General features: G+C 41.2%; 1 protein-coding gene across 5 annotated transcripts in view; it reads left to right on the forward strand.

Annotated features, from left to right (window-relative positions):
* The window catches only part of Ppp2r2b (protein phosphatase 2, regulatory subunit B, beta), a 473,748-nt gene that overhangs the window by 46,128 nt on the left and 412,046 nt on the right, over positions 1 to 15,574 (forward strand). For 2 of the 5 annotated variants that reach the window (XM_013025501.1, XM_013025504.1), the window contains exon 1: positions 2,176 to 2,640. The exons of the other annotated variants lie outside the window; for them this stretch is intronic. In XM_013025501.1, the coding sequence (XP_012880955.1) occupies positions 2,567 to 2,640 (74 nt within the window). In that variant the 5' untranslated portion in view covers positions 2,176 to 2,566. Of the gene's footprint in view, positions 1 to 2,175; positions 2,641 to 15,574 lie in introns of those variants that run through there. 5 annotated transcript variants of the gene reach the window in all.

The following is a 15,574-nucleotide window of genomic DNA, read 5'->3' on the forward strand; positions in this document are numbered from 1 at the left end:
CAAGTCTTTCCATTTCCTAACAAATGGGGCAATGTCATTCTTTCTGATGGAGGCATAGAATTCCATTGTGTATACATACCACATTTTCTTGATCCATTCATCTACTGAGAGGCATCTGGGTTGGTTCCATATCTTAGATATGGTAAATAATGCTACAATAAATGTAGTTGTACTGGTAACTTTAATATGGTCTTGTTTGTGATCACTTGAGTAAATGCCCAAATGTGGGATTGCTGGGTCATAGGGGAGCTCTATGTGGAGTCTTTTGAGGAACCTCCATACTGCTTTCCAAAGTGGTTGAACAAGTTTACCTTCCCACCAACAATGTAGTAAGGTTCCCTTCTGTCCACATCCCCTCCAGGATCTGTTGTTATTAGAGTTCTTGATTCTAGTCATTTTTACTGGGGTGCATTTCTTTTATGGCTAGGGAGGTTGAGCATTTCTTCATGTGTCTATTGTCCATCTTTCTTTCCTCTTCAGAGAAGTTTCTCTTTAAGTCTTTAGCCCACTTATTTATTGGTGCCCTGCATCTTGTATATACATTTTTCTAATTTGAGGAGGGGAAGGGAAATACTGAAATGCTGAAATAAGGATACAGGTTGACCCATTGTAACAATGAGATGTACAAGACACTATGTTGAAAACAAACTTTACAACTTCATGGAGACAAGGGGGGGGGGTAGTTAGGGAGGTGGGGAGGGAAGGGATGGTAGGGGAAAAACAAAGGAGGGATAGGAAATGTACTCATTACCTTACTCATGTAACTGTAACCCCTCTTTATAGTATCTTTACAATAAAAAATATAAAAAGAATATATAGGAAACCTTTGTCATTGAACCCATTTGACAGATGAAGAAATTGAGGCTCACAGGTTCTTGGGCTAACTCCCCCCCCCCCCACACACACCAAGGGAATCCACTGGGATTCCAACCAGATCTTACTTGGGATGGTCCACCTTAGTCTCAAGAAGTTATTTGACCATTACAGGATGAAGTAGCCTGGCTCAGCCAACATTTGGTCTTCATATCATGAGAAACTAAAATTAGAGAGATGGAAGCTTTGTGAGAGATTATTTACATTACCACGCTTGGCTTTTATACCAAATTATGTATTTTCTCTCTGGAGTAGAACACAGCATTTCTTCGAGGATAAGTAGTTTTTGTAAAGAGGAGAACTTATAAAGGCCTAAAAACTATTCTACCCTATTTTAAGGCATATGTTCGTATTTTAATTTTAATTTTTCAAAAACCTCTATTGGGAATTCACTTGTTTTCTTTTACAGACTGTTTAAATCTCTTCCTTGTTTCTCTATGTGCAGCACAAAGGACATTCACCTCTTTCTCTCCATCTTATACAATAGTGCCTTTGATAGAACTTATAAATCCCAAGCTGAAGCCCTGCACTTGCTCAACTTCCAGGGCAGAGGCTTCCAAACCAACCTAGTCTTCACCCCGAGTCACTTGTACTTGGTGGTTGCTCATGTCTTTTAAACTCTTTCTCGTCCTTACTCCTTTCCTCTCTCTTTCCCTCCCTCTCTCAGCCTCCTTCCTGGCCTCCCTTTTTCTCTCCCTCCCTCCTCCACTAGATCCATCTATCCTTCTAGCTATCCATACATCATACATCTATCCCTCTATTCATCTCTCCACCTAAAACATCTATCCATTTGTTCATCTCAGTGAGACTTTGGCAAGGTCATTTGATCCTAGGATCATTTAACTCTTTCCAGATTTTCGCATGCCAAACCAGGGTCATGAATTGTGTTGTAGATTTATATTGTGCACAGGGTAACTTACAGCTAAGTTACTGCTTCTGTGCTAATGCTGGCAGGGGCTGGGGGGTGGGGGGATAAAATGCTGTAGTGGAACACAGAATGTGTCTGTGTTAGCCCTCTGTCACCAACTACTCAACCCAGCTTTTGGTGTCACCTAAATGATAAATGGTCCCATTGTTAAGGCTTTGGTATTGTGTTTTTTTTGTGTGGGTTTTTTTTTAATCTAGATTAAGCAAGGACAGAGACCTATTTCATGTCACTGTACTTTAATATTCCTGAGATCCATGGCATTTCGGGTGGCTCCATTTAACAGCCATCTCCCTCCAGGGCAGAATACTGTGCTGTCTTTGTTTCATCTGCTCTTTCAGCTGAACAAGAGATGGTCACTTATCCTCAGTATTCTCATATCCTACTGGATTTCTGTGCCTTAAAAGAAACTGGCCACGACGGGAGAAGGTAGAGGTTTCAGGCAGAGCAGTTCAGCAGCGTGTGTTTACAGGCAGGTCTGACTTACTCAGCAATCCTGCAGCCAATGAAGAGGCTCTCTCCTGGCTTGATTGGGGGCTTCTGAGTTTGAGCTGCATGCAGAAATGTAAGGCAGTGCTTCCTGGCGCTGATGGCAAAATGGGACCCATCTCCAGTTCTTCCTCCTCGGGCTTCCCAGCTTTGCAGATCTGGGAGAGAACCGACATAAACATATTGGTGATGTAGCCAGCTTTAAAGGCCGAGAGAATCCTAATGGATTCAGCAGACTGGTTTTGTATTTAGAATTTTATTTTTTATTTGGAAGATGAAATGCTTCTCTCGTTACCTGCCTTACATCTTCAGACCTCCGAACACCATCCTCTCTTCCAGCTGCCACACGGAAGGTACAGACCAGAGAGGGAGAGTGTCTGGGTGGGTGGGACAAAGTGGGCTGGTGTCTGACTTCCCACAGGTTCTGCTGAGGCTGCTTTCTGTAGCTAGCTACTAGATGTCTGGCAAAAGCTTGTATCTGACAGAGTTAGAGCTGCTCCTCCCGAATCAGCCTGCCTCCTCCATGGAGAGGGAAATGTTTTCTAAAGCTCAGAATCATGTTATAAAGGTGATCTCAAAGCTAACAGCTAGCTGGGAAAATAATACAGAAATGTGTTGCCGATTTCCCTTGTTTCATTTATCATGCAAACAAGTCCCTGGAACTGGTACTAAGATAAAAAAAAAAAAAGAAATTCAGTGGTTCTGCTCTGTTTTGTCACTATCTGTGTAATAAACTTGCTGTATGCCCAAGGAAGCAATTAATAGAATAGAATTAGCTTCGTTTATGACTGTGCAGTGCCAGTTGCTGGATTGGCTCACTTAGAGTCTCCAGTTAAGTTGCAAAGCAATAGGTACATGGCTGACTTTTAGCAGTTGCTGGGAATGGAGACTGTGAGGGTCTTAAGTTAATATTCTAAAGGAAGGGTGAGCTGAACCTTATATACATGTCCCAGCTCCAGTTTCTGCTGCACTCTAGTTCTTCTGCCTTCGAGTTTGGCATGACATGCATACATGTAATGTGTGCTTTCTATGTGCATGTGTGTGTGTGTGCATGCCTCATAAACAAACTGGCAATTCTTATTCAACTAAACATTGCAGAATTCAATATTTCTCTGGCCTGTAGCTGGTTGTGCCTCTTTCTCTGTGCGATCTGCCTATTTCTCTAGCTCTGACACATTTTTGAAAAAAGAATAATTTCATAAAATGTAAGTGGCCTAGAGATTGTCCTACAAGTGGTACTCGATTGGAGAAGGTGGGGGATGGTAAGGAGTGTGACTCAACCTGAGATCTCTACTGTCTGCTGGAATGGGGCTGGGGATCAGCATGTTTGCCATCCTCAGAGTAGAAGCCTGACAGTGAGAGCTATACCTGTGAACGAGAAGCATATATCATACTATAAAGTGATAATTCAACCAGGACCCCCCTACACGAGGGAATCGATGTTTATAATGACATTTGAATTAGAAATGAAAATGGCATTTTTCATAGACATTAATATCTCATAGTTTGTTTTACAGTTGCAGATTCCTTTAAAATTGTATTAATGGCTAAAAGAAATGACCCATGGGGAAAGTGTTTTTCTACCTCATGGGGAGAAAATAAACATAAGTCCCTGTGTATGTTACGGAGAAGAGACAGAAAGAGGGGAGCGAGGATCAAAATCTCTAGAATTTGAACTTTCCAAACACTAAAGACATAAATTCTCATAGGCAGCCATCTAGAAGCTTCTGTGTTTCTCATTGGTTCCCTTCTTGTCTCTCCTCCCAGATTATCATTAAGAAGCAAAACATTTGGTCTATTCAGTTGCTGTCTTGTGCATTAATCAGATTAAATATCCTATATCATATAGATTTTTTAAAAAAAAACCCATACCACCAAAAGGTTTACAAACTTGGTTTTAAAATTAAATTTTAGCTGGGCATAAATGGCTCACACCTATAATCCTAGTTACTCAGGAAGCTGAGATTTTTAGGATTACAGTTCAAAGCCAGCCTGGGCAAGAAAGTCTATGAGACTCTTCTCTCCAGTTAGCCACCCAAAGGCTAGAAATTTATCTGTGATTCAAGTGGTAGAGCACTGGCCTTGAGCTAAAAAGCTCAGGGACAGTGCCCAGGTCCTGAGTTCAAGCCCCAGGACTGGCGCGGGTATGCACACACACACTCATGCAAACACACACACACACACACACACACACACACACACACACACACACACACACATCAAATTGTACTGATTATTTTCATCAAAATGAAAATGCTAATTAGTCTCAAAGGATACAATCTCTGCTTCACTCACTCTTAGCAGAGGGGGTGGTGCAACAAGTATTTAAATTTGCTGTGAACCTAATGAAGATAATGGGTAAGAATAATGACATCTGTCAGAATTACCTCATGGGTGAAGCTCTGGGAGATGGTAGAAAAGGCAGGAGTCTGAGGAGTTAGATACCAGGCAAAGAGGGCCACATCACTTCTTTGCTCTGTGCATAATTTCATCTATCACATGGAAAAGAAAGATCTCCTACTTTGGATGATGAGAATTAACTGGGACAATTAAATAATGTTCCTTTTAAAGCTCAGCACAGAACATGCACTACGTCTTTAGCTCCATTTTTCATGTGTTTTCTCACATATTCAAATTTTTTTATTTATTTCATTATAAGTAATGATACATCATTGTATCTCTAAAAACTAGTGACTCTATTTAAAGTTTGTAGGAAGAGAAAAATATCAGAATGTCTGAGCTTCTCTCTCTCTCTCTCTCTCTCTCTTACTTTCTTTCCATATTTCCAGCAATTGTGTCAGTCTTGGCATTATTCTGGAAAAGCTACAAATGTAAACTTCACTTTTAAAGTAATTGTGAACGTGAAAAAAAATGGATGGGTACTAGTGGCTTATGCCTGTAATCTAGCTTCTTGGAAAGTTTCGATTAAGGGGGATAATGGTTCATGGCCAGCCAGGACAGAGGTGTTTATAAAACCCCTTCCCTACAGAGAGCTAGTTGTAGTCGAGTGTGCCTGTTACACTAGCTATGACAGGAAGTTGGACATAGGGGAACCACATCTCAGGCTGTGCCTGCACAGAGAAGCAAGACCCTATTTCAGAAAAAAACCAACAGAAAAAGATAAAAGGCTGGAGGTATGGTTCAGCAATAGGAGAACCTGCCTACCACAAGGCCTGGAGTTCATACACCAATACTACCTTAAAAAAAAAGAAAGTAAAAATAATCTGTGAAAAATTCCTGTGAACATCAATTTATACAGAGGATCTCAATAATCTCCCTAAGTTGAGCTTCATAGAGGACAGAGCTATTGTACTTTGAAGACCTGAGTTTACTTCCTGGATTTGCTTTGAGGGAGATGGGGGCCTTCCAACTCTGTCACCAACTGGGTGGTGGTATGAGTAGTTACTTAACCTTTCTGGGTATCTGTTACTCCCGTTATAAAATATAAGAATTAATATTCCTTATAGTGTCTTATACAGAGAATGTTCATAATAGTCATAATAGTGATCAGCTTTCCCTTACATTGCATTTATTATGTCTGAAGCATTATCTAGGCATGTTTTATACACATTCAAGCACACCGTAAATCAAGAATGTGCATGTCAGCAATATTATTTCCTTTTGCTTCCCTCACTGGCCCTTCAAACTTCTCTGTTTCTTTTTTTTTCCCTTATCTATCAGATAGAGATTTTGTTCTTCCTGAAGCAGACCCCTGAAGCACAAACACAACTCATATTTAAATTCTCTCAATGGTTTTCCATAGTCTAAGAGGTCCTGGATGTTCTACCTGCCTGACTTCCTTGACTGACTGCCGGCCTGACTTCCTATCTGGACCCATCTCTTTCACGTCTAGCCTCCTGTCAGGGAGGTCATGGTTGCTTCCTTACCATTCTCTGGCCAACCATAGGGTTTTAGGATGTTGTTCTCTCCTCTCTGTCCCATCTCCTTGTTTCAGTCAAGCCTTCAACTCTCAGGTCCAGCTGAGAAGCCCTCTCAGACACTCAGCCACGCCTACATCAGGATGTCTTCCCATCAGAGTTTGTATCCTAGTTTGTGGTCCTAGATAAACTATTTTGATAATGTCTTTTTCCCTGCTGGTGGGAGCAGAACCCATTTGCAATTTTGCTCTCATTCGTACCCCAGTGCAAGGACAATGCCAGGTGCAAAAGAGGCACTCAGTATGTTTTCCTAATCAAGTGAAATTGGGACAAATACCAAGGCCATTATTGTGTGGATAAAAATCAAAACTGTCTGTGGAAAACGTTCCAAAAAAGCACCACCTCCTTCCTAAATGCCAGTTGTCTTAATCACTATCTGTGGGTGGGGGGTGGGTAACATCATTCGGGAGGCATACTGTAGGAGATGAATGCATTGCCATGCTTATCTTTGTCCTGAAGTAAGAGAATACAAACAGAAAAATGTCAGGCAAATAATGCCGATGCACTATCGGAGTTGTGAGAAAACATTTGGCCTGTCTTCCCTTCTCTGTGGACCTCATTAAATGATCACATAAGTCCCTTCCCCTTACTAGGAGGAAATTCATCTAGAAAACTGACTAAGATTAGGAGAACAAAATCCCAATCACAGCCAGGAAGAAACCATTTAAGTCTGCATAGAGGAAGGCAGAACCCCACAGGCATGGAAAAATCAGTGAAGTCAAAGAAACTTGCCAGATACTTTTTGGTGAGTCTAATTTGTCAGCACACAAGAGGGCCTTATCTATGGTTCTATATGCAATCAAGAGGGATTTCTTTGCCACAAGGACAAATGCAAAGTGCCTTGCCATGTGCTCTTTCCTTTCCCAGAATTGACCCTGTCACATTGCCATCCTTGAAAAGCAATCTTAAATCAGGTAAAGACCAGATTTAACAACTACAAAGATGGTGATGCTGTATCAGTTGCATAAGCCACCATTACAGTGTGAAGAAACACAGACAAGAGAAGCAGCTACTACAACGCTGTGACCTCCAGCTATGTGCTGAAGACCAGTCACCTCTCACTTGCTCCTCACACAGCATCTCCATGTTATCAGTAGGAAACCAACATAACTTCCTCCTAAGTCAAGTGGCAGAGCCAAGCCCCAAGTTCAAACTACCTAAGTCTAAAGTCAGTGCTTCTAACATTTACATCACGGAGCACAATTCCTTCTGAGTGGTATAAGGGCAGCCTTCAGTTATATTGAAATGGTCTGTTTATAGGTTGGCCTGCTAGGTGGCCAAAAGCCTCCTGGACACAGGGATTCTGACTCATTCATCTTCAATCTTTCCATTCTGGTTTAGCACTCAATAGTTTGACTCTGAGTTGATGTTCAAGATAACCCTTCCTAGCCAAGTGGCTCATGCTTGTAATTCTAGCTACTCAGAAGCTGAGATCTGAGAACTTATTTTGAAACCAGTGTAGGTAGGGAAGTTTGTGAGGCACTTATTTCCAATTAACCACCAAAAACTGGAAGTGAAGCTGTGGCTCAAATGGTGGAGCACCAGTCTTGAACTAAGAAGCTAAGGGATAGTGCCTGAGTTCAAGCCTCATCAACAGCACAAAAAAGAAAGATAATTGTTCCTAAATGAAAGGCAGATGAGAGAATGGAGGAATTTACTTGAACATCTTCTTCTATCACTAAAGCTACCCAAAACAAGCTAGCTGGATGTGTGTATACATGTACGTGCATGCACACATGTGCACACACACACACACACACACACACACACACACACACACATACACACATTTTCCCAGCTCTTCATTATGTCATAATTAATAGTACAAACATAAGTAAAACAGAAGGCTGGGAAGGTGGCTCAGTGGTAGAGTGCTTGCCTTACATGCATGAGGCCCTGGGTTTGATTCCTCAGCACCACATAAGCAGAAAAAGCTGGAATTAGTGCTATGGCTCAAGTGCTAGCCTTGAGCTGAAGAGCTGAGGGACAGCACCCAGGCCCAGAGTTCAGGCCTCATGACCGGCAAAAAAAAAAAGGAAAACATATGGTTTATATATAGATATAGGCTTCCACATAAATGTGTGCATATACATGTGTTTGTCACAACAACCCTATGAGGTGAATACTGTTATGATGCATATGTTTTACATAAGAAATATGTTGTTGGGTGCCAGTGACTTATCCTGTAATCTTAGCTACTCAGGAGGCTAAGATCTAAGGGTTATGGTTGGAAGCAAGCCTGGGCAGAAAAATCCATGAAACTGTTATCGCCAATTAGTCAAAGCCAGAACTAGAGCTATGGCTCAGGTAGTAGAGTGCTAGCCTTGAGCAAAAAAACAGTTCAGGGACATCAGCTAGGCCATGAGTTCAAACTCCACCTAAGTTCAAACTCCAAGACCTGAAAAGAAAGCCACAGGAAGCTGGTCACATATCCATCAGAGCACTGGCTAGAACTAGATCCCATGCAGTTTATTCCAGGATACACACATTAATACATGTATGTATTAATATGTTGTATGCCTTCATTTCATATTTATATAATTCTTACTTTCATTTCTTAAAAAGTATCTTCTCAACCCAGAAGTGGTGGCTCACGCCTGTAATCCTAGCTACTCAGGAGGCTGAGATCTGAGGATCTTGGTCCAAAGCCAAGCCAGGCAGGAAAGTCTTATCTCCAATAAACCACCAGAAAACTGGAAATGGTGCTGTAGCTCAAGTGGTAGAGTTCCAGCCTTGAGCTGAAGAGCTGAGGGACAGCGCCCAGGTCCAGAGTTCAAGCCCAACCACTGACAAAAATAAAAAAGTATCTTCTCTTCCCTTCTGCATATTTAGAATCAACCCACTCTTCATAGCCCACATCAAACATCCCTCCCACTCCAGCTCTCCCTAGCTACTCATTTTCTCATCATCTCTCTCATCTCACATGCACACCTACATCTAAAAATCTCTTCCCAAGTTATGTTGTGTTTCTCTGGAGCATGGAAACAGAAAAACTCAAGGTACAGGATTTATAAGGATTAAGTGAGCCAAAGTCCTGCATTCTTTATTGCTTCATGTCTTAAACATGTCCTTTAAATGGATGCACAATGGATGGATTTGCCCTGCTCTCAGGCCAGGCAGAGCCTCCACTACGGAGCTGGATCCCATCCCCCTTTATGTCTCAAGTGAAGCACACCTGAACTCTGTCCTATGGATCAGGGTTTTCCTCTCTGCTGGTTCATTTCACTGTAGTCTGTAACCATGTTGTAACCCTCTCACCTTAAATGCTCACCTTGTGACCCTCCGTCTTCCTGCAGCCACCAACCCATTGCTTTGAAAGAACCATCTACGCTCACCTTTGTCGCTCCTCCATTGTACCACCCAAAGGGCTCTTGGGAGCAACACCAAGGGCTACCACATGGACAATCCAACCGTCCTTTGTCAGCCTCCTCTGACAACTCTCGGTGCGCTGACCATGATCGCTGCCTCCTTCCTGAGACTCCAGTGCTTTCTCACTCGCTAATCAGCACTTCTCAGACTCCTCAGCTGTTTTCCTAGTTTCTTTCTGAATTATAAATCCTACATTGGAGTCCAGAACTTGGTATTCTCTGAAATCTGTTTGGTCTCAGGTGTCTTCATCCATGCCCACGTCTTTAGAATCCTCTACTTCATTTATATCTTCCACTCCAACTTCTTTCCTAAAATGCAGATGTGTACATTCAGTTGCATATCAGAAATCTCAAGACGGAATTTTTTATTGCCTTTCTAAAAATAGATACATACCTGTTTGTCCACAATCCTTCTCTAGTTTAACTCCATTCTCCCAGCTACTACTCTAGCCAAAAACTTTCTTTCTCAGATCTTTAAATTCAGTGGTAACTCCTCTTGGCTTAACCTCTTAAAAATACCAAGAATTCAATCATTTTTTTCTTATATCTATCACTCAAATATTTCTTCATCAGGAAATCCTTTCCTTGCCTTCTTATCTAATGTTAATCTCTCCCCCTCTCCCAGAATTTCCATCTAAATCCTAAATCTCGATCTCTCTGTCTTTCCTCCCTCTCCAACTGCCCCTCTCTCTTTACCTCCCTCTACTTCTAGTCCTAAATATCTCTGTATCTCTGTCTCTCTTTATCCCTTCTCTTATTTTTGCCCTTTTTTGTTTTTCTGCTTTCCTCTCCTTTACAACACTTACCTTACTGAACCTGCCATAGATCCACTTACTTCTTTGTTGCAATATTTTTCAATGAGCTGCATGAAAACAGAGCCTTTTCTGTCTTACTCATTCTCATATCTCCAGTACCAGAGTAGGCACACAATAGACATTTTTAGATTGTGAGAATGCAAATGTGAATGAATATTTATATAAAGTCCTAGTATTAAGGCAGTAAAAAAAATGTGCTAAGCAAGACAAACCAGCACTGTACTAGTTACTGCACTGATAATTACCTGAAAGACTTTCAGTTACTCAACTGGTATACTTCCTTCTCTAGCAGTAAAATATCAAGACATTTATTATGAGGATGAAGAAATTGCTAGAAGATACCTAGCACCAGAACCTAGATATATAGCTGATGAATGGGGCATCACAGTATTTCTTTTCCAACCCCACTGCTGCCACAGTGACAGTCACATAGAGAACATTCATAGTTCTTTGTTGATGAGATGGTTTGCCTTCCAACACAATTAGTGGAGGGGGGGGGGTGTCATACGCCTGGCCTTGTGCTAAATAGCTTAGAGTTACCATATCACACAAATCTCATAAAAATAGTATGATAAGTGATATTTACAAAGATTTGGGTGGTTCCATAATTTATTCAAAACCATATAGCTAAAATATGGTATGTCAGGATTTGTAAGACTGAGCCTCCACTGTGTAGATAGATCCCATAACTCCCTCAGCTCTATAACATGGCATATTGGTACTTGTCCCTACTATGTCATCTGATTGCTCCCACAGTCTAGGCTCTGCTCGCTACCCACAGTGTTGTCTTATCTGCCCTACTATATCTCAGCTTTGGTCTCAGCATGTGAGAAATAAAAAATAAAACATGCAGAATGCTCATCCCACTTTGAGAAGTTACGGTCTGGTAGGAAAGAGGCATGCACACAAATCTATTCATAGGTTCTTAACCCCAACCAGGTATGAGAGTCATTTTTTGTTAGTCATGGGGCTTGAACTCTGGGCCTGGGCGCTGTCCCTGAGCTCTTCAGCTCAAGGCGAGCACTCTACCACTGGAGACATTTGACACTTCTGGTTTTCTGATAGTTAATTGGAGATAAGAGTCTCACAGACTTTCCTGCCCATGCTGGCTTTGAACCACGATCCTCAGATCTCAGCCTCCTGAGTAGCTAGGATTACAGGCATGAGCCACCAGCACCCAGCTCTTTTTTATTTTTTTAATGTATGTACTAGAGCTTGAACTCATGGCCTTGGCTCTGTCCCTGAACTTTTCTACTCAAAGCTAGTGCTCTACCACTTGAGTCACAGCTCTACTTCCAGTTATTTAGTGGTTAATTGGAAATAAGAGTCTCACAGCGTTTCCATCCCAGACTAGCTTTGAACTGGCCTCTTCAGATCTCAGCCTCCTGAGTAGGTAGAATTATAGGCATAAGCCACCAGCACATGATTGTCTTTAATAGTTCTATTGTATCAAATTCCCTGAAAGAGGGCTCCAGAAATCCTGTTTATTAATGTTCCCCAGGTGAACCTAATGAATCAGAGGTTAGAATTGAACAAGTGTCTGGGCAGAGGAGAGTTCTAATAGCTCAAAAGAAGAGCTTTGGGAGGGAAGCATTGCTTAGTTGGGCCCATATGAAATGGAGGGTGATATCCTCCAGTTGAAGAGAGGCTGTCTGTGGTCAAGGCATCCAAAGACATCTGACAGCAAGCGGCTGGCCTGGGAAGAAACAAGGATCATTGTCATCAACTTAGAAACTCAGTAAGACTCTACTGAGCACATGTCTACTTCAAGGTAGCTTCAAGATTTTATATTTAGGTGTTATCTAAAATACCTAATATAGAGGAAATAATTCAATTGTTTTGAGTTTAACTTTGTCATCTATGTAATGGGGGGGATAAAATGCATATATGTAATATGTGCCTGGATGAGTAAATGTGCTACTTGATAACAAGTACATGTATATTAGCATACATTAGCATATATGCTAATTAGGACTTCTGTAAAATTATGTGGTATGCTAATATGTTTCCTGTTTTTAGAGGCCCTGAAAATCAACCCTTTATCTGTATGCTTTGATACTATGTGATAATGAGAGGAATCTTGGTCCAATAGTCCAGAGACACCTAAGTTCTGGTCTTCTTCTCATACTGATGTCCCTTAGGAAGCTGGCTAGTTCTAAGCCTAGAATTCCACTGAGAATATATTAAAACTTATAGTTTGGCCCATGGATTAAAGGCCTTGTTCCTGTCCATTGCAGTACTGGGAAATGATGGAACCTTTAAGAGGTAAGCCTCTTAAAGGGGTAGTGGAATTCCAGCTCCTTTCTCTTCCTCTGTTTTGCTTCCCAGTTCTGAGGTGAACTGTTAAACCAGGCACTGCTGCTATGATGAGCTAGGTTACCGTAGACCCCAAAGCAACAGGACTAAACCCTCCAATAATGGAAGCCATAGTAACCCTTTCCTCTTTATAAATTGGCTATATGGTATTTGTTGTGGTAACAGAAAGCTTCCACACTGGTGATATTGATGTTGAATGAAGTGATATGTGCTTTATAAAGCATATCTTCCTTTTGAGTCTTCCCATTGCTCGAGGTTGTAACCCATTTTCTGGAGTTCTTAACGAACTCTGTAAGGATCCTATTAACCAAACATAGAGAACAGAAAATAATGTTTAATAAAAGCCAACTGGTTGTCAGACATTCTCCATGTGGAATTACACGGAGATAATGATCACAACAACCCTTCATGCTGTTACCCCACACTTCACAGGTAAAAATAGACGAGGGAGACTGCTTAGATGAAGTATTTGGTTGGAAATGTTTTTGGCCTTTGAATAACAGAGTTTCACTTGTGGCTTAAAGTTAATTGGCACCTGGGAGTCTATATTTTCAACTTAAATAGAAGTAATAATGGTTTTTCTCATAGTTATAGTAAAGATGGAAGACATTGAATAGAATGTGCCAGGTGAGGACCTACTAAGTGCTTATACTTACCCTGAGGATATCCTTGTCAGTATCTTTCCAATGGTAATACCTAGATTGTCTGATTGCTCATCATTAGTTTCCCCATTTCATCAGGACTCCAACAAAACAAGTTTCTATTTTTATTCCTTCAATCTCTATCACTGTTGCTGGTATTTACCTGTAATATACACTGGGCAGTGATATTTTGCCTTGTGTTTCTAGATCCTTTTTTTGTCTTTGGTACTTTGCCCATAGGCATTTCCTTCATTTGGACTCAATTTTATAACTCTAATAGAAAAACCACTAGCGGTGAAATCATTGCTATCATTTAGAAGAGCCTGGTTCATTAGTTTTCTGAGTCATTGTTTCTTTACAGACAGATTGAACTGGAAGAAAAGATGGGCTGAGATGGCCTGGCCTTTGCTTTCATGAGTGTCTGCAAATATAGTAGGAAAAGCAAAAGCAAACAGGAGATAAATAAATGTCTGGCTCCAATTTTGTGTGGAAAAACCTGCTCTGGGTGCGATTATTAATATGTGACACTGTCACTTTCTTGAAAGTTTTAGGAGCAAATGAAGTAAACAGTGAACTTTCTTGCAAGAAAAGTTATTTATTTAAACAACAAGCATATACATAAAGAATGCCTCTGTTGTGTGTCAGATGTCAGCTGGTAAATGGTTCACAGATGCTAAAAATAGATACAATTCCTGCCATTATAGGAGGAACATACATCACTAAATGTATAGCTTACTATGATAAATGTAGCCAAGGATAGGACTGGGATTGGGACAAAGTCTCTTTGGGATTTGATATGGCTCTTGTCCAGGTAGATCCTGGAGAAAGGAAGGGCCACCTGAGTGCCAATCTGAAGGATCCTACCATGTGAGCTTAAGTTAGAATGAGAGCAAGAATTTTCCAAGTCCATTTGTAGGCTATATTTGTAGGCTCCATCATCAGAGAGCCCAGAAGCTTGAAAGAAAAGTCTGAGGCACTGCTCCATGGTACACTGCTTGCCTGGAATGTGCAAGGCTTGTGTTTGACTCAGCAGGGCAAAGCAAACAAAACAAAATCAAGCCCAAACAAGCAAAAAAAAAAACCCATGTACCTTGGAGAACCAAGACTAAAACAAGAGACCATGAAGAATGAGGCTCTAGAGCTGTATGTATCTATGATTCCATGACATGTTTGATGTCAGGTATGAATTTTAGAAAACATGGTGATACTTCAACATGACAAAATTTTCCTGACAGTTGTGAAAAGAATAGACCAGAGGGGCTAGTGTTTTAAAGAGTGGGATGCACTTAACAGAGATATACAGTCTCTAAAACAAGCTTGGGAGTAGACTGGGAGACAGCTCCATGTTTGCTCCAAATTCCTGAATGTCTGTCTCTGACTTTGTCAGAACAAAAACCTGCCTGTTGTCTCCACATCCAGACAAAGATATTTCTCATTCTCAATGAACAATGACAGAAACACACTATGCTCTATTTGGGAGAAGCAGTAAACATTACAGGCTTAGGAGTGAGTTTCCTTTGCCCAATTCTGCATTTGCAAAGCATTTAGACGGAAAAGAAAGGCTGTCTTAGGACAGAACCACTAAGAATGTTTTGACATCATATTTGTTCAGCAAGATATAGCTGTGGCAGCAAAGCCTAGAACTGCAGATGTGCTCAGCTGTGGACATTCATATGGAGACTGTGAAGTGGCTTCTCAGGAGAGAATGGACCATAAGTCAGTCCTGTAAGCCAAGGTTAAAAAACTAAGTCTATCTTCATTATCAATCCTCCTTTCATGGCCCTCTAACCCATCTGACAGAATGGTGGGACTCTGAATGTAAATTACTTCAGGAGCTGAGCAGGTAACATTAATAAAGAAAAAAAGACTCAATTTTGGCAATTGTGATTTTTTTTGTGTTCATCTTACCTATAGGGAACACAATCCAGCTTGAGAGTAAAAGACTGACAGACAGACAGACAGACAGAAAGCTAGCAGAGGTAGATGTAGGAGAGGAATAGGGATAGGGATTGAGACAGAGAAGGAGCAAAAGATATGGAGAGAGACAGAGACAGAGAATATAGAGATAGAAGGGCGGTAAGGAGAGGTATGGGATTGGAGCAGAGAGAGAGAGAAAGAGAGAAGGGAAGGAAAGGAGGAAGGAAGGAAGGAAGGAAGGAAGGAAGGAAGGAAGGAAGGAAGGAAGGAAGGAAGGAAGGAAGGAAGGAAG

This window comes from Dipodomys ordii, unplaced genomic scaffold (assembly GCF_000151885.1).
Source record: "Dipodomys ordii isolate 6190 unplaced genomic scaffold, Dord_2.0 Scaffold85, whole genome shotgun sequence".
In the NCBI taxonomy this organism is placed as follows: domain Eukaryota; kingdom Metazoa; phylum Chordata; class Mammalia; order Rodentia; family Heteromyidae; genus Dipodomys; species Dipodomys ordii.